The sequence below is a fragment of the Narcine bancroftii genome, chromosome 3, assembly GCF_036971445.1.
Source record: "Narcine bancroftii isolate sNarBan1 chromosome 3, sNarBan1.hap1, whole genome shotgun sequence".
Classification (NCBI taxonomy): Eukaryota; Metazoa; Chordata; class Chondrichthyes; order Torpediniformes; family Narcinidae; genus Narcine; species Narcine bancroftii.
The window spans coordinates 352,537,141-352,558,344 of record NC_091471.1 but is presented as its reverse complement, the minus strand read 5'-3'; the positions used below and the strand labels follow the sequence as shown (position 1 = coordinate 352,558,344).

General features: G+C 47.1%; 1 protein-coding gene across 1 annotated transcript in view; it reads right to left on the bottom strand.

Annotated features, from left to right (window-relative positions):
- axin2 (axin 2 (conductin, axil)) overlaps positions 1–20,786 on the bottom strand; it is a 39,711-nt gene extending 18,925 nt beyond the window's left edge. The window contains 3 exon segments of the mRNA XM_069929805.1: positions 8,371–8,499; positions 18,044–18,875; positions 19,946–20,786. Coding sequence (XP_069785906.1) covers positions 8,371–8,499; positions 18,044–18,783 — 869 coding nt within the window. The 5' untranslated portion in view covers positions 18,784–18,875; positions 19,946–20,786.
- Positions 20,787–21,204: the final 418 nt, after the last annotated feature.

Below are 21,204 nucleotides of genomic sequence, written 5' to 3'. Positions count from 1 at the left end.
ACTCTCCGTGCTCCTGCTATCAAACAAGCAACTCATCAGACTGTCCTGGTTGAGGGTGATGGAAGCTAAAATCAGGTTGCTGTGCTTCACTGCAGTGAAAGATGGTGGCATTTAAGATGGCGGTCCCCAGGGCCTGCATATGGTGTTGCAAGATCTGGAAGATGGTGCCCAAGATGGCGGCCTCCGTGCCCGCACATGGCGCTGCTGGCCCTGCGTAATGGTGGTGTTGCAAAGACTGCCCCATCGTGACGCTGCTAGGTAGGGGTTTAGACGTACACTTTGGCGTAGTGGCCCTTCTTTCCACAGTTGGAACAGATTGAATCCTTCACTAGGCACCATTGATGCTTGCTCAGGCTGCAGAATTAGCACTTTGGGAGCTCCAGGAACACCGCAGCGGTGGTTGGGTCATTACCAGAGCCAGCCGAGGCTTTCGCGGAGCATTGCTGCCATAGTCTGGTCATGGGTGGAGCAGAGGAAGGGGTGGGGGGGGAGGGGGAGGGTAGCACGACCCAGGATGGTTGCGACCGGAGTGACCACGAGGTGGCCGCGTTGTTGGTTGATTAGGCCTCCATGTTCTGGAGAGCCACCTCCAGCATACTTGCCAGTTCGACTGCTATCTGTAGACTGAGTTCCCCTTGCTCCAAAAGTCTCTGTCGTATGTAATTTGACCTGATCCCCACCGTGTAGGCACCCCGGATCAGGTCCTCTATATACTCCATGGCAGACACAGCTTTGCATTCACAGGCCCTGCTGAGTGCTCGCAGAGCCCAAAGATATTTGGTGTTTGACTCACCAGGTTGTTGTTTTCAAGTCACTAGAAGGTGTCTAGCATAGACAACGTTGATTTGACACAAGTATTGCCCTTTGAGGATGTCCCTGGCCTCCTGGTGCATTGTGGCGTCCCTGATCATGGAGTAGACCAGGGTGCCAGCCCAAGATTTCCAGCTTTTCTGGTTTGGGGATCTGCTCCATTGTAGAACACTTCAAGTGAATTAAACTGATGCACCATCAATCACTCAGAAGACTATTGTGGAGGAACCAATAGACTTTAATTCACTGGAGAATACCGCACATCCCTACTGTTTGGTTGTCCTGCACTGTTGCAGAGAACTGTGGAACAGTCATCTTTATACAGGAGCTCATGGGGAGGGGCCACAGGTAGAACCAGCCAATAGGTATGCTTGACCAGATAATTATACATTACAGTGGTTTACCACACCTTCTGTTTGTTGTCCATTTACCGGTTACCATTGCTGAACTAATACCCCATCCCACCACTTGGCTCACCACCACAAGCCAGGCCCCTGCTATGACCTACTGAGCTGTCTGGTCATCAGGGTCGATAAAGGGATGATATTTCTCCCTGGAGCCGGGGAGGGTCATACTCGGGTCATACTCTCTAAAGAAGGGAGTGGCCAATCCAAATGTCCTTCTCCAGAAAGTGACGACTTTGTGGAATTCTCAACCCAAGCTTGGGCCTTGAGTACATTCAAGGCGGAGATGGGAAGGTTTTTGGATATTAAGAGTATTGAGGAAAAAAAGATTGAAGTAAAAGATTAGCTGTAGGCTGACTAGTGGAAGGAGAGGACAAGGGCTGGCTGGGCTGCACCCAGTTCCATTTCCTATGACTGCGGGGTATGAAGTCATGAACTCAAACAGGTTCCTGTCACCAGCAATGCAATAAAGAACAGGTAGTCTAGTCAACCAAGACAAAAGTAGAATCCCCAGCTCAACCATAATCCAAAGCATCATTTATCACCACACAAAATGCCTCAGTGAATATGAAGACTGTACTTCAGTCTGCAGCATTCCCTCAGTAAAGTACTAGAGACCCATAACGTCTTTCTATGTAACTCAGGAAAAGAAATGCCTGGACTCATGCAGAGCCAAGTGAGTCGCATTGATTGGTGGCCATTCCTTGAACTCATCATGGCAAGAATCATCCTAGATCTGGTGGTGAGGATGTGTGTCTGTGTGGGAGAGAGAGAAGCCACCTTGCAATTCTGTCATCTTCTCTCCTGTGAAAAATTAAACATGAAAGAACCCTCTTCCCAGTGAATCTAATGTGGAAATAATCAAGCTTGGGCCTAACCAAAACCATTCCCCCTCTCTTTCACAACGCTGCCAAATAAAGATCATGTTTCAAAACCTTTCTGGGCAGATGGTAAACAGTCTCCACACTGGGCCTTGATCACTTTCAGGCAGCTATTGATTTACAGTTGCAGGGCCCAATCAGCTGCTACTTAGGGGGAGGCCCAATTATCTTTCCATTTAAGAGCCAGATGTGTGTGACCTGTTCCTGATGCTGCTCAGTTGCTCCTTTGAAAGCCTCAAACTCATGCGCATATGCGCCAGGCATCTTTAGTTGGCAGCCGTTCTGAAGCAAGCCTCTGATCTCGCCAACATCAAAAGCCTGGGTTGCAAGATAAGGTAATGTTTGAAGTTTGCACAGCAAGTCTGCCCTGCCTCAAATCCAAATCCATAAATAAGACATAACACAGAGAGAGAGAGAGAGGGTGGGGGGGGGGGGGGGGGGGGGGAGGGAGAGAGAGGGAGAGGGAGAGAGGGGGAGAGAGAGGGAGAGAAACAGAGACACTCAGAGATGAGAGAAATAGAGAAATCACTCTTGGCTCCATTGATTATGCAGAGGAAGAAAAATCTAACATTACACCTCCTTTATTTTAAAGTAAACTCTGATCTGAGAGATTGCCACCACATCTCATTTATTGCTGCATCAGAGTGCCCCTATTTGCTAATTAGAACTTATTTTGCCTTAAAACTTCCCACCCTCCCTCGTGAAAAACAGAAAGAATCTGATTACTGTCCCTATTTGTGAAGATTACTCCCTAACGCTCATCCTGGGCTATGAGACAATAGGTATGTAAAAAGTACAAGGCTTGCATTTTTCTATTTTAGTTTGCAACTCTCTCCCGCTCCAGAAAGACTACAATGCTGCACTGCAGTGTGGCCAATAATGTTCATGAAAAGTAAGGTGACAAGAGGAAAGCCCAGTATTCAATCAGCAGTTCCGTGTTGACAAGGTGATGGTGTGAGCATTTTTGCCTTTTTGGTGTGTCTCTCAGACACACGTCAAAGAAATTCATACATAGTGAGTTATCTTGAGATCCTTTCAGTGTTGCGTACATGCATCGAGTCCACGCTGCTGAAGATCGGTCACGTCTCCAGAATGGAGGACCATCGCCTTCCCAAGATCGTGTTATATGGCGAGCTCTCCACTGGCCACCGTGACAGAGGTGCACCAAAGAAGAGGTACAAGGACTGCCTAAAGAAATCTCTTGGTGCCTGCCACATTGACCACCGCCAGTGGGCTGATATCGCCTCAAACCGTGCATCTTGGCGCCTCACAGTTTGGCGGGCAGCAACCTCCTTTGAAGAAGACCGCAGAGCCCACCTCACTGACAAAAGGCAAAGGAGGAAAAACCCAACACCCAACCCCAACCAACCAATTTTCCCCTGCAACCGCTGCAACCGTGTCTGCCTGTCCCGCATCGGACTTGTCAGCCACAAACGAGCCTGCAGCTGACGTGGACATTTACCCCCTCCATAAATCTTCGTCCACGAAGCCAAGCCAAAGAAGAGACATGCTGATGAACAAACCTGTCGATCTGTACACAGTAAGACGCGTGCAACAAGACAAATGCCCAGCTTGTTGGCTGGTTCAAGCTGAAGGGTCACACTGTGGAGCAGTTGGTAGAGTTGGTGCCCCACACCATTCCCAGCCTTGGATGCAGTCTGGGTGGAGTTTGCCTGTGTCAAAAGGGCTTCCACTGGGTGTTCCCAAAGACAAGCAGGGTGGTCAGTGAATTGGCCAATTGCTGTGCAGTTGGCTGGTGGAATCTGAGATTGATGAGAATCTGAGCAGAATAATTCAAGAATCCTTGATCGTACAGATCATGTCCATGTCGTTGTCTTCTGCCTGCTGTAAGGCCGACAAAGATGTCACCATTAGTGTGGCCCGGTGTTTGTTACAGTAAGAGAGAAAGAGAAGAAAAAGAAGAGTCCCTTCCGGGTCACTTATTGTCTGTGGATCCAGTGCTCCCACAGACTCTGCTGATAGGCAGAAGGGTTGTATTTCTGCGCCTCTGACTCTATTTAAGTCTGTGTTTAAACAGGCCATGAATAATCTGTAAAATGATACTGATCTTCTGTAAATGTCAGGGATCTTGGAAGTATTGATGAAGAGAGCAGCCTTGGTATGGAAGTCCATATCTCTGTGAAAGTGATGACACAGGGCAGTGAAAAAGGCATTTCGTAGGCCTGCCTTCACAGTCTGGTACTTGAGTATAGAAATCGGGATGCTGTGTTGAAATGTCAATTAGACCGCACTCGAACTACTGCGTACAGTTCTTGTCACTGGATTGTAGTGGTGCTGCCTGGAATGGAGGGTTGCAGTTATCAGCGGAGATTGAATAGGGTGGGTTTATTCTTACCCTTCATTGGTAGGAGGCTGAGGGGTGAGTTCACAGAGGCTTACAAAATCATGAGGGGCACAGCTGGTCTGAATCTTTGTCCCAGGAAGGGGAGTCAAGAACTAGAGGGCACAGGTTTAGGGTGCGAGGATACAAGTGGTTAGCGCAATGCTATTACAGCACCAACAACCTGAGTTCGTATCTCGTGCTGTCTGTAAGGATTTTGTATGTTGTCCCTGTATCTGGGTGGATTTTCCCCAGGTGCTCCATTTTCCTACCACATTCTAAAGACGTATGTGGCTGGTAGATTAATTGGGTGTATTTGGATGGTGCGAGCTTGTGGTCCAGAGGGGCCCTGTTACCGTGCTGTATCGCCAAATTAAAATCACATTTAGAGGTGATGTGAGGGATAAATAATAACAAAGAGGGCAGTGGTTAATGGAGCAAGTGCCAGAGGAGGTGGTACAGTGAGGTACAGTGATGTTGAATGGCTATTTCTACACGTTCTTGAATATAAAAGAGCAGAGGGATACAGGCTTAATGCAGGCAAGTGAGACGATGGGAGACCAGTGCCAGATTAAGGTATTATGGGGCCATTAGCAAATATTTTAAAGGGGCCCTAAATAGTGCAGGCTGACGTGGTGAGAGGGGAAGCATTTACCCTGAAATTACACTTACACAGAAATTACTCCCTTCCTCTCCCCTCCCCTCCTAAAACTTACATAACACATTTTGTTAAAACAAAACTTATGGCAGTGCGACTGGCGGCATGCGGGATCAATGGCTATCTTGGCTACCCATAATCCCCACACAGCTGGAACTGCTCTCATTTCCCTGGCACTGACACTGGCAGTGTGGTTCCATCTGTGTGAGGGGGATTATGGGTAACCAAGACAGCCATTGCTCCCGCATTGAGCCATTGCTGCGAGCTGCTGGGGATCGTCTGTGTTAATAACCCCGATTAAATTTAAGGTTAGCGAATTTAGTGTTAATAACCCCTTTAATCGAGGTTATTAACACAGACCATCAGTGTGGTTTCTCATAGCCGCTGGCACTGCACAAATTACAACACACCCATAGACTGTGTTAATAACCCTGGTTAAAGGTGATAATTGGCTAAGATCGCTAACTTTAAATTTAAGGTTAGCAATTTTAGCCAATTATCACCTTTAAACGGGGTTATTAAAACAGACTATCAGTGGAATGTGATAGCTGCTGAACAAAGATGAAAACAAAAATGTTTCTCATAATTCATAGTACATAAACATGTGGGCCCTTGAAATTACAGGGCCCGTAGCATTTGCTACTCTTGCTACTATGCTCATCCATCCTGCCGTGGTGGAGGCGTGGATGAGGCGTGGATGAGGGTGGACAAAATTGGACTGTGCTGTTAGATTCCATGATACTAGATGTTTTCAACATCAGCACTGCAGGGTGGCACAACCTCAATTCAATCTATAGGACAACCTCAGTATTGCACTTGAATGGTAACCTCTGTCAAAATCCCGAGCTGGGGAGGTCAGAGAGCAAGAGCTCAAGTCTGAACCTTTCGAGCAAGGTGTCTGTTCATTGCTTAAAGACCTGACCTATGAAGGGTTAAGCACAACTTCCTGTCACCATCATAAAGCCTGGAAGGACTCAGACGACTGAGCAGCATCTGTGGAGGCAGAAAGTGTTGGCATTCCGGTTCGAGACCCTGCATCGGGACACATCGTGACCTGAAATGTGAGAGTGCATTTTCTGCCTCCACAGATACGGCTTGACTTACTGTGTTCTTCCAGTGTCCTGGTTCCATTGTTCTAGTTCCCAGAATCTGCCATATGGGTTTCCTTCCTTTCTCCAAGCTGGGAGATGTTGGAGGAACAGGACAGTCCACAATTTTCAGCAAGATACAAGACACACGGGAGCTAGTTATGCTCCATGTAATGCACTATCTCTACACAAAAGAGGTTAGATGCCAATTGACCATTGGCCACAGATGGATGCAATGTTGCAATAAAACACTTGGCCATTGCCGGGTATTACAGAAAGAGTTCCACTTCTGCTTGCAAATCAATCAAGGAGACAGTGGGCAGCTAACACAGTGCAGCAGGACACCAGCACGGTGTCTTTTTTCCAGCGCAGCCAAACAGCCATTTCCTATTCACTTCAAAGAGGAATTCTCAGTGCAATCTGTGATCCTCTTATTCCAACTTCCCCACCAATGCCACCCCCACTCTTGTTCAGCTTACCACTGACACCAAGTCCAGCCCTGTCCATTTCTCAGAGATGGCCATCAACTCATTGCCTTTATTTTGCATGAATTTACATATCCTGTTGTGAATGCAAAATGATAGTTATTTCAGATGCAAGCAGGCTGTGACACCAGATCCCCGCATACCAATCCCAACCGACTGGCACTGGGACAGAGGGAGTGTAACCTTGGTATTGACAGCAAGGTGAGCCACCTGATCTTGGCAAGTCATTAGTTACCAGTTATTAGTCCCATCACTGTTTTGAGTCTATGTAGAGTCTGGTCAGTGGTCTGGACCAGACGTCAGCATTGTGTATGAGCTTGAAGGCCACCTATGCACGTCTAGGCATGAAACTTGACAGTGCATGGATGAAAAGTAGAAGTATCACTGACCAGACTGTACAGACCCAGACAGTAATAAATGGTAACTAATGATTTGCCAAGGTCAGGTGGTGCATTTTACTGTCCATACCAAGATTCTGGATGCTCTGCTCCAGTGGAGTGGCTTGCAATAGGTATGGAGGGTGGGGGGTGGTGGGGGGGAATGTCTGGTGACCCAGTCTACTTGTATCTCAGCTGGAAATAACAACTGTATCATTAGGCATTTACAACAGGATGTGTTAACTTTCAATATGACCATGGTCAAAGGACCATTTTGCAGATCAGCAAAACAAGTTAACAAGTTGTACTTGCACACATTTAACATGATAACAATACATTCATTGCAAGAGCAAATCAGACAGCAGTTACACATACCATGTTGACCTTGTTGAACTAGGTGGGCCATACAAAACCATTCAAAGTTCCTCTTTGCATTGCAATGTTTCCTCACCTGATGACAACCACTTGTTTTGGAACAGGTGTCGGTATGGGATGGGTGGCGGGGAGGGGGGATTGGTGTGTTGGTGTGGCCCTTGGTTCAGAAGAATGAGGGATGACCTTTCCCAAATATAGAACATTCTCCAGAGGGTTTGGCAGGGTAAATGTTGAGATGTTTTCACTACTGGGAATCTTAATTTAGACATACAACAGGCCCTTCCAGCCCACGAGCCCATGCTGCCCAGGTACACCCAACTGAGGATGGAAGGAAACCGGAGACCCCAGAGAAACCCCACGCAAATAAGGGGAGAATGTACAAACCCCTTACAGACAGCACAGGATTTTAACCCCAGTCCTGGCTGCTTGCGCCAACCACTACATTAACCATGATGATGAGGAGGAGTAGGACAGATAAAGGGCCAGACATTAAAATGGAGGCATTTCTTCTCTCAGGGGATAGTGAGTATTCAAATTCTCTGTTTCTGAGAGTACTGGAGGCTGGGTCATTTAAGGTTGAGGTAGATAAATGTTTGATATGGCAAAGAATTGAGAGGCATTGGATCATGGCACAGAGGAGACAGCCAAGGCCAGCATATATCAGCCGTGATCATGAGGAAAAGTGGGGCTGGAGTGAGGAACCTGGTGACCTCCTCCTGCTCCAGTTGCTTGTGTAGTGAATGTTGGGAGGTCCTGCACTTTAATATGACAAAGAGGAATGAACAAGTGAATGAATTTAGCTCCATTCATTTCCTAGGGTCTATGGACATGGTTGGCTGGACAGGAATGGGGATGGAAAATCAGCCCCAATGTTCACAGACACAAGGCTACCCATCACTGAGAGCCAAAAAGAGTCCATGGTGTAGCCGTGTAAGAAGGGATCATACTCACACACTGCTGTCGGTCATTGACATCGAGTCATCAGTCACGACATCGCTATCATTTGCGCTGCTCGCTGGAGCGAAGACATACCCTGACTGAATGTGACAGGGGTTGGTATAGCCATTCCTCCCATAGGATCTGAAAAAGACAATTCCATAATGAGCATTTCTACACCTGGTCTTTCATTGACACATTTTATTGGAAGGATTTTTTTTAGATGACTGTGTGCTACAGAGTAATACATACTGAGTAAGAGATCTATTTGAGGCCCATTGTAATGCCTGTATCATCCCACATTAGGTCTGCCGTAATGGTAGGTATCACAATTGGCCTTCTTACTATAGGGGGAGATGAGATAAAAATGATCCTTCAGTTTTGCATCACTGAATTCACAACCAGTGTAGACATCAGATTCAATGATGGGTTTCCACATTCAAAAAGTCCATCAATAAAGAAGAGGTGTGGTATAATAAAACATGCCACAGCTATGGAAACAGTGTTCTGAAGGGTCTGGTGAGTCCGCCAGAAGAATAATAGAGGCATCAGCAAAAATCAGGATGGTTGACGCATGACAAATGTTAGAAAAGCAAGGTTTGGCTGCATGAACTTCCAGGCCTGGACTTTAATCTTAGCACGTAGCAGCAGAGGAGGCCAAAAGTCTTGCCCTCTACCCTTACTCAGTCTGTGTTCTCTCATGACTTCTGATGCTAGGACACTGGAATCAGTAGATTCCAGGGAGTATCATCAGACACAGGAAACACCATGGAATGGCCCAGAAGATCCCAAATACAGGCAGACCCTGGATTGTGTGATGGTTCTGTTCCCAAGAACTCTCAATAAGACAATTACCCTGTAAACTCATAAACATCCATTTTCTATCCATATCATGTTGCTCCAATTACACTTGCTGGAATTCTTCCATTTCATTAAATATTCATCCTAACACTACCCATAATTCAACAAGTAGAATATATACTGTATTCAGTCGTGGATTAATAATTTGAAATATTTTTTCATCATTATTACTACCAGCTTGAAAAATGCTTGAAATCTGTTTGGAAGAGTTTGTGCGAAGTCAGATTACCAAACTTCAGTTCACTGATAATGCAGGGAGCCCCTGTCGTTCAATAACTCATATCCAACATAAAGGCATAAAATTTATTTTCATTCTCTTTCAAAAGTGAAAATAACTACTTCATCAGTCTGATGTATCCAGTAAATGTTGATGGAGCAAGTCTCCTGCTGCTGTGGAAGACCGCTGATAAAACCAGCTGGAGGGGTAGCTGGACAGTGGGCTCCTGCAGTCACAGAGCTGATACCACACAACTAGTTCATGCAGTGAGTCTGCAAGATGGGTGTGGATGCCCACAAGCAGAACCTTGCATGTTGATTCGATGGTCAAGAAAACACATCAATGCCTCTGCCTCCTGAGAGGGCCTAAAGAGGTTCAGCATGTCCCCCCTACCCCTGCCCCTCAACAACTTCTATGGGGCACCATCGAAAGCAGGCTTGCTGGGTAAAATTCAGTGCAGGACAGGAGATGCTCTGCTTTGGATTGGAAAAAGTTGCAGATGGTGGTGAATGACGTTCAGAACATCACGTGAACCACCTTCCCCTCCACAGTCTCCATCTACATCTCCCACTGCCTACAAAAGGCAGCCAACATACTGTAGAATCATCACATCCCAGGCACACTCTCTTCTCCCTCCTTAGGGAAAAAAGTTCAAGTGTGAAAGCACGCACCAACAGGCTTAAGGACAGTTACTTCCCCACAGCCATCAGGCTCCTGAATGAACCCCATAAGAGTGCCATCATGCTGACCTTGGTGGTAATTGATTTTTTTTTCATTGCAATCCTGTACTCAGTAATTGTCCTCTTTAATTGGCTGTATGAATATCAGACTGCTCACAGAAGAATCCTTCTCTCTGTACAAGATATTTTGTGACAAATAAACAAACTTAAATAATAGTCATCTTTCAGAGTGCAGACACAATGTGGACAGCTCATAGCTAGTCTCAAAGCAAAAACCCAGCAAGTTCAGATCCCAGCAAAGGAAAGTGAAGGCTGATGTGTGGCAAATTGGCCCCACGGAGAGTAGACATGTTGAATGTCGAGATTACCTGAACAACCTAAACAGTTCAACCAATGTCTTCCAGCTCCAGATTTGCCTGTTACTTCAGTCTCAAACCACGTGGTTAAAAAAAGCAAGTTAAAGCACTGCAGGCACTGTGAAATCAGTGAGATGCTCGTCACTGTATGTATGGAAGCGGCAGTGAAATTCCACGCTGCAATGTAATAATGAACAGACTTTTTCCATCCTCAGGAAGCGGACATCAATGGCGCCAGCATTTATTACCTACCCCTAACTGGTCCTGATCTAAAGGCAGTAAAAGTGATGCAGGGGTGAGTGATGGTAAACATGGGTGGAATACGGATGCCATATTCATGGGTCTGGAGTCATCCATGGGTCAGAATGGGAATTCCCTTCTCTAACAGGACAGAAATGAACTGATGGGCTTTTAGAACAATGCCGTTGTTTCACAGTCCCTGTTACCAAGACCAGTATTTTTAAATTCCACATTATATATTTGTCTGAAGTTTGAGTTCTCCATCTGCCATTGGTGGGATCTGTACCTCTGCCCCTGGCTTATTGGTCCAGCATTGGAAGGCTACTATCCAGTAACATTACCCTCCTGCTATTGCACTGTGTGAGTAGAAAATGTATCAAGGTGCTGTCAGCTGAGGGAGAACTTCCTGCTTCTTTGCAACCTCAAGAGGGCAAACAGGACCTCAGTAAAACACCTGGATGGAAAGTCTAACAACTCCAACCTTGCAGCACTCTCAGTACTAGACAGCAGGATTACCCTAGTATCTGGGTCTTGTCTCTGGAGTTTAAACTATTAGTAAACCTGCATGATGTACATCCATTTATTCACAAGAATGATTTCAGGAATGAAGGGATTAGCATACAAGTAACATTTGACAGCTCTTGGACTGAACTCCTTGGAGTTCAGGTGGTGGGGGGCTCATCGAAACATGTTGAATATTGAAAGACTTATACAGAGTAGATGTGACAAGTTGTTTCCCATGGTAGGGGAGTTTAGGACAAGATAGCACAACTTCAGGATTGAAAGGCACCCATTTAAAAAAGAGATGTGGAAAAATGTATTTAGCCAGAGAGTGATGAACATCTGGAATTTACTACCAAGAGGCCAGGTCGTTTGGGTGTATTTAAGGCAGACACTGATAGGTAACTGAGTAGTGAGGATATCAAAGGTTATAGGGAGAAAGCTGGGGAGTGGGGCTGACATGGTAAGTCTTGGAGGAAGAGCAGGGTTGGTGAATGAAAGCAGGGTCAATGACATTGTGAGAGTTGAGAGATGACTCTCAGTGCCCATGGGGCAGGCAGAGCTGGGTTAGTGATGGAGCCAACAGATTCATTTTCCGACAGTGAACAAAATCAATACATATTTATTTCAAATTTTAAATGTAGACACAAGCCAAATTACACCTAATTGACTGACAACCCCTAGTCCGTTTTGAAGGATGGGAGGAAACCGGAATCCCTGGGGAAAACCCATTCAGACACAGGTACAACATATAAACTCCTTACAGACAGCTTGGGATCTGAACTCCAGTCTAGATCATTGGCGCTGTAACAGCATAACGCTAACCATTACACCAATTGTACCGCCCTTTCCTGTTTCTTGTACCGTGTATACGGACTATGCTTTAATAGTCAATGCTGTTCCTCACAACTATAGTTTGAGGCCTTAAACACTGCTGCAATGTCTGGCTGGTGTCCTGGGTTGTTCCTTTCTCTTACTGCTCTGATATCCCATGTGGGGCATTGGTTACCAAAGGTCCAGAGAATAATACCGTTGTTACTGATTTTCTCTGGATTTAGATCTGCACGAGATCTGGTGATCCAAGGATGGTGAGAAAAAAAAACATCTCTCAACAAATGCTAGAAATCTGGAATAAAAGCAGAACATGTGAGAAATAGCCATTGTTTAGAATGTTATATACATGACATTCTTTAACTTTTGTCTACCGTAAGGCAAACAGAGAGTCACCACTTTGTCCAGCGCCCCTCACAGAAACCTACAGCACCTGGTGTTCCGGAAGAGGACTCCCCTCCAAGTACTGACCAGTTCTGAGCCTGTTTAGCTCCCAGTATCAGTCAATCTTAGGCGTATTCAGGCTATTAGGTGAAACAAACATCTTTGGTTCAGGCCAAAGACCTTTCCACAGAACCAAGAAACATTCTGACAATGGGTCTCTGACTTGAAACTTTAACCCACTCCAGATGCCATCTGACCTCCTGGGTGTTTCCTGCACCTTCTGTGTTTATTTCAGCAAGATTATGATTAAATATGGAGGTACAGTGCAAGTATCAACAAATCTACTCACCTCATTGCTCCTGACGTGCCAGCTCCCCCTCGCATTGCATGTCACCACTTCTCCTATGTAACCTTGCCAGTGAACATCAGGACAGGAGCCCAGGAAGGTACTCTGGCTGTTCCCATTACAGGAACCAATGTAAATGTCAAACTGGTATTCTTCAATCTCACTAGGCGAAGCAACTCAAATTATAATATTTCACCCTCTACATGGAGGTTCACTCTTGTCTGCAGCTCAGGCAGACAGTACAATACTTCAACCAATACAGGTGTCCAGTTGCATGTTTGCAGAAGGAACATTTTATAGAAGGCAATCGCTATTACCAATCAATATGTTTTACAGAATGATTAGTTCATAGAGACCTCCACAATGACTTAACTGAGCTAAGACATTGGGCGGCACGGTTCACGTAGCGGTTAGTGCAACGCTGCTCCAGCATCAGCGACCGGGAACGGTGTTCGAATCCTGCACTGTCTGTATGTTCTCCCAGTGTCTGGGTGGGTTTTCCCTGGGGGTCCAGTTTCCTTCCACCATTCAAAATGTACCAGCGGTTTAATGTTAATTGGGTGTAATTGGATGCCACATGCTCGTGGGCTGAAAGGGCCTGTTACTGTGCTGTATGTCTAAATTTAAATGTAATCTATAATTAGCCAATTTGATTGAAGAATATCAATTTGACATTTTCATTGGGTGCCTATCTCCTGCCTACACCTTGGCTTATGCTGAAAGTAAAGTCACCGGTGACTACGGTGCCTTCCATACTTACAGGAAATAGATGTGAGTATTACTATATCACAGATTATCATTTCATTCCATTAGCCCACACAAAGTTATTGCTCAAGGAGACTTGGAATGGAGAGATCAAAATCCTGATAGTCACCACAAATTTCTCAGGATCAATCCTGAGAAATGTACAGATCGTTCACCCAAGAGCAGCAGGAATGGAACAAACCTGGCCCACACACAGCGCTCCTCAGTTGTCTCATGTGACAACTGGAACCCGCAGCTAAGATGAACAATGAGCTGCTGGAGCAACTCAGTAGGTCAGGCAGAATCTATGGATAGAAATGGTTAGTTGGTGTTTTGAGATGGGATCAGAGTCTCGACAAAGGTTCCCAAGCCAAAACATTGACCGATCATTTTGACCCACAGATGCTACCTCACCCACTGGCCTTTTCCAGTTTTGTTCAAGATTCCAGCATCTGCTGGTTATTTCTTCCCCCCATAAACTATTAAATGTTCATCTTTATTTACAAATTCTCTCACAGCTCAACTCTCCCCATCCCACGATCACCTCCAGCCATCTGTAATCTTCAGACTCCTCAACTCATACCCCACTTGATTTGCTGCTAACCCCCTCAACTCTAGAATTCTCACCATGAGCTCCTCAATTATTCTGCCCAAAAACATCCCTCCTCGTCCAGTTTTTGGTTTGTCATCTTAATGAACGAAGTGACTTGGTACCTTATTTTGTCAGCTTCCATTTTTTTTGACAGGTTATAGATTTGGCAATGTCAGTGAAAGAATACAAATTTAAGTTGTTCTCTACAGCAGCCATTCTCAAGACCCCCATTCCCTGATTGAAATCATAAAATATTTTTAATGTTGTCGGTAGGAGAGAAGTATGGAAGAAACCAACTAAATTTGGCTGCTTCACAAAGAAGTGGGGTCCATAAACTTTGAGTAGAGTCCTAGGGAGGCATAGGTTGAGAATGACTACTCATGTATATCATAGGACCTTGTGCTAGGGGCAATGGTTCTCAACCTTTTTCTTTCCATTCATATACCACTTTAAGTATTCCCTATGCCATCCATGCTCTGTGATTAGTAAAGGATTGCTTAAGGTGGTATGTAAGTGGGAAGGGAAGGGTGCGAATCACTGCTCTCGACCCAATTGTTACTGAAATATTTTGCTTGAGAAAAATTGTCATTGGCCCATTTCCTTTGGAGTTATGAAACTGTGCACATAACGAGTCAATTAGGTACAATTAAAACAGTGGTTTTCAAACTATTTCTTTCCACTCACATACCACCTTAAGCAATCCCTTACTAAATCACAGAGCACCGATGGCATAGGGAATACTTAAGGTGGTATATGAGTGGAAAGAAAAAGGTTGAGAACCACTGGTTGAGGGGTTAGTACTGAGTGTTCATTCCCTGGTCGTGACCTCCAAACCAAAACCCAATGCATAGTGAGTGCATTCCAGTTGATACTCCAACTCCTCTCTATTATAAAACCAAGTAATTGCAAGAATCTATAATAAATGTCCCTTTCCTGTATTCCTTGTTCATGGTGAACACTGAAGATAGCCTGGCCATGAGTCTGCGGCATCTGCTGATTTTAATAACTTACACCAGACTTGGGGCTCAGGAATGTGACAGCACATTCTATTTTCTTCTAATTCCTTTCATGATCCCGTTCCTTCCCCCACCCCCCAACCCCACCCCAGTGTCTTTGATGAAACCATGCTGGCTTGATTTAAGTGAGCAACGTTGCTGCTCTAATGGTTAACAGCACTTTTCCTTGAATGTGATGGCTCTACATCCTTTGTTCCAATTGGACTGAGTTATCACTTTCGACCTCAGAAACAGCTCTGCTCATTTCTCTCACAACAACAGTCTTCTCTCTACCCCTACTGTGATGCATTCCACTGTTTCAGTAGAGATGGCATAGTGGTGTGGGGGGGGGGGGGGGGGGGGAGGGGGCAGTCGAGAAAAGACTGTGAGCTGACGTTAGAGAATGTGAAGACAAGAAGATTTCGGGGGGTGGGGTGGGGAAGGACAGCCTGGCAAGAGGCCGACTGTAGTGTGCTGTTGGGAGTTAACAGCATGACTAAAGTCTTAGGCTGCAGTGCAGGCTGACCTTTTGCTACAGGCCTTCTTTCAAAGAGCAGGTATTGAGCACAGCTGGGATTGCATTTTTTTTAAGGCATGCGAAGTTTAACTCAGTGACTTCAATTAGAAGATAAAAGAAGGAAGGACAGGGGGGGGGGAGTAAAGAGTGAAACTACAAGTGTTGAAGATGCACAGGGAAAAAAAATTAAATCTTGGGGCTAAATTAGTTCCACATGCCTCTGATGGGCACTAAATTACAACATAAAAGAGAGACTTTTATGAAAGATTTGACTGTCTTGGATCAATCATTTCAACTCAGGGAGTGTCAGTGGCTTCTCTCTGTCCTTCCCCCAGTCTTCTGAATTAAGGAAGCCACAGACTTTTGGTCTTTATCACTTGGTAATGAGTAATGGCCTTGTGCTTAGAAGCTCAAAATCCTGGACTGATTAGAAAGAGGGGCAAAAGAAACAATCTAAGCCAGAAGTGAAAGCTTCACTAAACAGTTCTCTGAGATTTGTTTTTAGTCTTAACGGTGGATCCATTTGCAGTGCACCAACATATTTCTCTTTCAGATATGTAAAAGGTTCCTTACAGTTTCAAACCCAGTTGCAGTACAAAGCATGGGAGAAGGAATGGAGTGGGTGAGGAGCCTAAACCTTCCACTGACACTGCCAAACAACAGGCTGTAACCCTGACAAAGAACTTAACTGATGTACCGATTCAAAAGCCTCACTTTGTATGTTCATTTTTCCTTTTTAAGCATCAATCAGTAAGCTCTTTCTTAAAGTAGTCCATCTTAAGCAAACTGATTAAAATTGTTTTCCTGCGATTACACTTTTTAACATGGCCACATTATGCTAATTGTACACAGATGGGTTGATTGTTTCCCTGTTTTGTATCAACTTGAATAACAGCAGCATTTATAGGAGAGGTGCTAGCCTTCAATGGATGACATTCCAGAAGATGGGCAACATTCCAAGTATTTACAGCAGGTAGACACCACATTCAAGGAAATTGTTTGATTATTTCTCAGACCATTAGTATCTTGTATCTCACTGTAATTCTAAAAGAGAAAGCAGTTATGGATTTGTATTTCCCATAGTTGAGTGTGGTGACATTCATCCCTGCCACAATTAACCACTGATCCCTATCATTCAGTGACAATGCAGTTTTTTCTCTCTGCACCCCATTCTCTGTCTCTCTCTCTCTGCCCCACACACTCTCTCTCTGCGCCCCACATTCTTCCTTCCAAATTAAGCCTAGATACAATTAATCAAATCTATTCCTGCACCACAATTAAAACCAATACAAAATATAGCTGGTAGCCTTGGGTCTGATCCCATCCCATTAGCCCCCGTTTATTCATGCTGTAATTATTTAAAAAGATAGAAAGTTTAAAACTTCCCATATTTATGACTACATTTCAGCCACATTTTGAAGAAATTCAGCCTCATGTTAGTTCAAGTTATGTCACTGTACTCTGCCCTTGAAAGCTCAAGGAGGAGGCTAATGGACAGCAAATGAATCATAAGAAAGGGAACATTAGAAATTGACCCTGCAAGGACTGGTCCAAGGGGGATGGGACCTGGGAGGCTGAGATTGTGGGGTCATAGGGGTCAGTGGGATTGTGGCCTCCTGTGGGAAGTGGGAGAGAGGGGGAAGAAGGAAGCATCGAGGAGTGCTGTAGGGGTGGCAGAGTCCCTGGGGGTGGGAGTGCAAATAAGTGGGTGTAGTTGCAGGGTCCATGGGTGTGGCATGACCAAGTGAGGGTTGACGAGATGTCGCAGGGTCTGGGGGGGGAGAGAGAGAGTATGGGGAGAGAGGGGGAGGAAATGGGGAGGGAGAGAGGGGGGGAGTGGGAGGAAATGGGGAGGGAGAGGGGGGGAGTGGGAGGAAGTGGGGAGGGAGAGAGAGGGGGGAGTGGGAGGAAGTGAGGAGGGAGAGGGGGAGTGGGAGGAAATGGGGAGGGGGAAGAGAGAGAGGGAGTGAGGGGGGAAAGGGAGGATGGGGAAGGGGGATGGAGAACGGGGAAGAGGAGGTAGGGGCAAGAGAGGGAGTAGGGACAAGAAAGGGGGAAGGGGTCATCAAGGGGGAAGGGGCAAGAGGGGGGAAATGGGAAGGGGGCGATAGGGGAGAATGGGAAAGGGGTGATAGGGGAGAATGGGAAGGGGGTGATGGGGAGAATGGGAAGGGGTGAAAGGGGAGAATGGGAAGGGGTGAAAAGGGAGAATGGGAAAGGGGCGATAGGGGAGAATGGATAGGGGGTGATAGGGGAGAATGGAAAGGGGCGATAGGGGAGAATGGAAAGGGGCGATAGGGGAGAATGGGCAATAGGGGAGAATGGGAAGGGGTGAAAGGGGAGAATGGGATGGGCGGGAATGGGGTGAATGGGAAGGGCGAGTGAGAGGGGGAATTGGGATGAGGACTGCGTGCAAAGTTCTACCTGAGGCACTTGCCGCTGTGGCCGAGCCCCGCTCCGGATGGAGGGTCCCTTGCCCGAAGCGCCGGGCACACCCACTCCTCCTCCTCGTTCAGCGTGGGCAGGTAACCACACACCAGCCGCATGCGGGCCAGTTCGGAGTTGGCTACGAAGAGCGAGTCCTCTCCGCCGGCCCTGACATACTGCAGGTAGATGTCCGATACCAGGAACATCTGGTAACAGTTTGCTTCCATGGCCGTCTGCACCTCGGTCTGCGCCTGGTCAAACATGGAAGAGTCGACGTGCTGCCTCCTGATGCTGTCCCTAATGACGGTCCGAGTGGCCGCCTTCAGCTGCCTGGACACGGCGCTGCTCTCCACGTAGCGCTTGTGGATGGCCTTGGCCAGTCTCAGCGTCTTGGGGTCCCTGACGTCCATTTGCCTGAAGCCGTTGCAGGCGAACCAGAAATCCAGCGCGTCCACACGTTCCTCTCTCTCCAGGAAGGCACGGAAGAGCTGCGCCCCGTCCTGATCGCCCAGCAGCGAGTGCAGAGACTTGGTCCAGCGGCTGAGCGCCGAGTCCGGCGACGCGCTGCCCTCCGGTTCTCCCAGCTCGTCGTCCTCCCTCCTGGGGGCCGGCGTGACAGCCTGCTCCTTCGGCCCTTTGCCGCGGAAGCGAGGTTCGCATCTCTCCCCTTCCTCCCCTGGCACCGGCGGCCGCGGAGCGTCTGCCCGGAAGGCTGGCACCAGGGCAGAGGCGCTCATCGCTCCGAGGGCTGGGTGGAGATCTCTCTCTTTCTCTCTCTCTCTCTTAGCGAAGCGTTCAGTCAGCGGGGGATGACACGGCCGTCTTCTGTCTGCACAGAAAGGATCGATTTAATGAAACCCAGACTGCTGACTTCAAACAGGCTATGCAGCGAAAACACACACACACACACACACACAGCAAGCGAGCCTTTTCAATCACATCTTTCGTCCCTGTGTTTTTGGCCGAGAATAACTCTTGAAGTTAAACAAAAGCATCAAAAAATGCCTTGAAAGTTATTGAAATGTAAAGGGGGAAAAGAAGTTCTGGCTCTCGCTGAAACTCCTTCCCAAACTTTTGCATGCATGTGAGATGTAAATGTGACCTGTGAAATATAAGTTTGGACCGTGTTTGGGTTCCACAGATGAAACCAATTGAACAACATGTTCTGCATCTTGGACTCTCCCCGCCCTGTTCCCCGAGGGATCAAGTACAAAACCCTCCCCACCATTTCCCTTCGGGTCGACATCAATCATGAACGCCTTTTGCCTCCGGTTAAAAAAAACACAAAACGTTTCAGATCGACTCTGCACGCCCCTTTAAAAAAACCATTCAAACACCACCTTATGAAGAAGACAACCGGAACTCTGATGGTCCCAACCCTCCCCGATCTCCCCCCCCCCCCCCCCCCACGCTCTGTACCACTCACAAAGTAAAAAAAAACAATGAAAATTATTAATCGCACGACGTGGAGAGAGACCCCGGGCCAGGTGGGTAGAGATGACCCGATTCCCGGGCCTCTCCTACATCACCATCAGATGAAGACTTCAAAGGACAAGCGTACGGTTCCCCCCCCCCCCCCCCCCTCCCCATGCACTGAAGCCATTGAGAGCGTCCCTTGATCTGAATGCTCGGGACTGCAAGGCTATGTCACCCTCCCCACCTCCCCGAGGGAGGGGGGGGCAAAGCAGTGAGTTCCAAGGGAGGGGTGGTAACACTGGGGGAAAAAATGGACAGCCCTATTGGAAAATCCGTCTGAGCGAGACCCCTTCCCCTTCCCCCCCCCCCCCTTCCCCACACACACAGCCCATTCAAACCGCTTTTCCCAGTTCAAAGGAATGTCAGCAAACATCAAACGACACCGCGGAGGCCACGAGCAACAAGGGAGAGTCCACAACTTACCATAAACCCATCGTTATCCTTCCAAACCACCGAATCCTTCCTCTTAGAAAAAAAACCCCGGATTTATTTTACAGCGAGTGTGTGCAAAGCGAATCGCGATGGGTATTTTCCTTGACTCTCACTCATGACCCAGCCTCTTCTCTCTCGCCCCCTTGAAGCTCGTTCTTCCTTCGCTTCTCCGTTGCAAGAGCCAGTTTTACCTCTGACGACGTGACTCGGCGCTCCAAATGTCCCCCCGGCTATTCCAACACGCACGCACAGAAAGCTGGGGCTGCGGTGTAAGGGCCGACATCAAAGAGATCCGCCGCGATCAGCAAATCCAGCCAAGGAGAGAGAGCGAAGCGACAGGAGCAGGCAGCGTCCCGGCAGAGCCCGCCACGGGCACGGCCCGGTAATTAACACCCGCGATCTCCTGCCCGCCGCCGTGCCAGGGATTTATAAACTTCCCAGGACCTTATCAAAGGGAATCCGTCCTCAGCCAACTCCCTGGGGGCGGAGACGTCAGCAGCGACTGATGTACCGCCCCAATCGCGTTCTCTCTGCGCCGCACAGCTGCACCGTCAACTTTCACGGCTCGCCACGATGTGACTTCTCCGGGGGGGAAGAGTCGCCAAGCTTCCAGATCAATGTTTTCTCTCTTCGCCCAGACTCCTTGAAAGTTTTCCTTGATTGTGCATTTATGCACGCCGACGTGCGACTGGCTTTTTGTTCTTGCACTGCGTTTTCAAACTCGTCACCACGAGAGGCACAGAAACTCCAAGCGTAAAAGGGGAAGAGGCCTTTTCCAGGGAACCGGCTTCCAGCGTGTCAGACCATTGAAAACTTTTGAAGGGATGTTGCAGTTACGAATAAATCCCACCCACATTTACAAAGCAAGAAATAAATGAGTACATGTACCAACGACTCGAAGGGGAAAGAGACTCTTCTACTTGGAGTCGTTCACACACAGAGTAAACATGAATCCGGTTTTTTTTGGGTTGCATTGGTAAAACATGCATCTGCCTCTCCAAGTTTGCAGAAAGAGTTAATCATTTCTTTCATTTTTGTCTTCGGGATCATGGCAGGGAGCCCCACATGCAACCCATCTGTCCAAATGGCATTGCAAGCCCAAGAATTAAGAAAGTCTTGTTTTTTTCCCCAAACGGATTTGTTCCCTTTGATGCAGCCTGGCACGTTTGAAAGGCAGCCTGACTTCAAATGGAGCGGAAGTTTGAGACGCTGATTCTCAACAATCTCTGAACATCTCCAGCCTCCATATA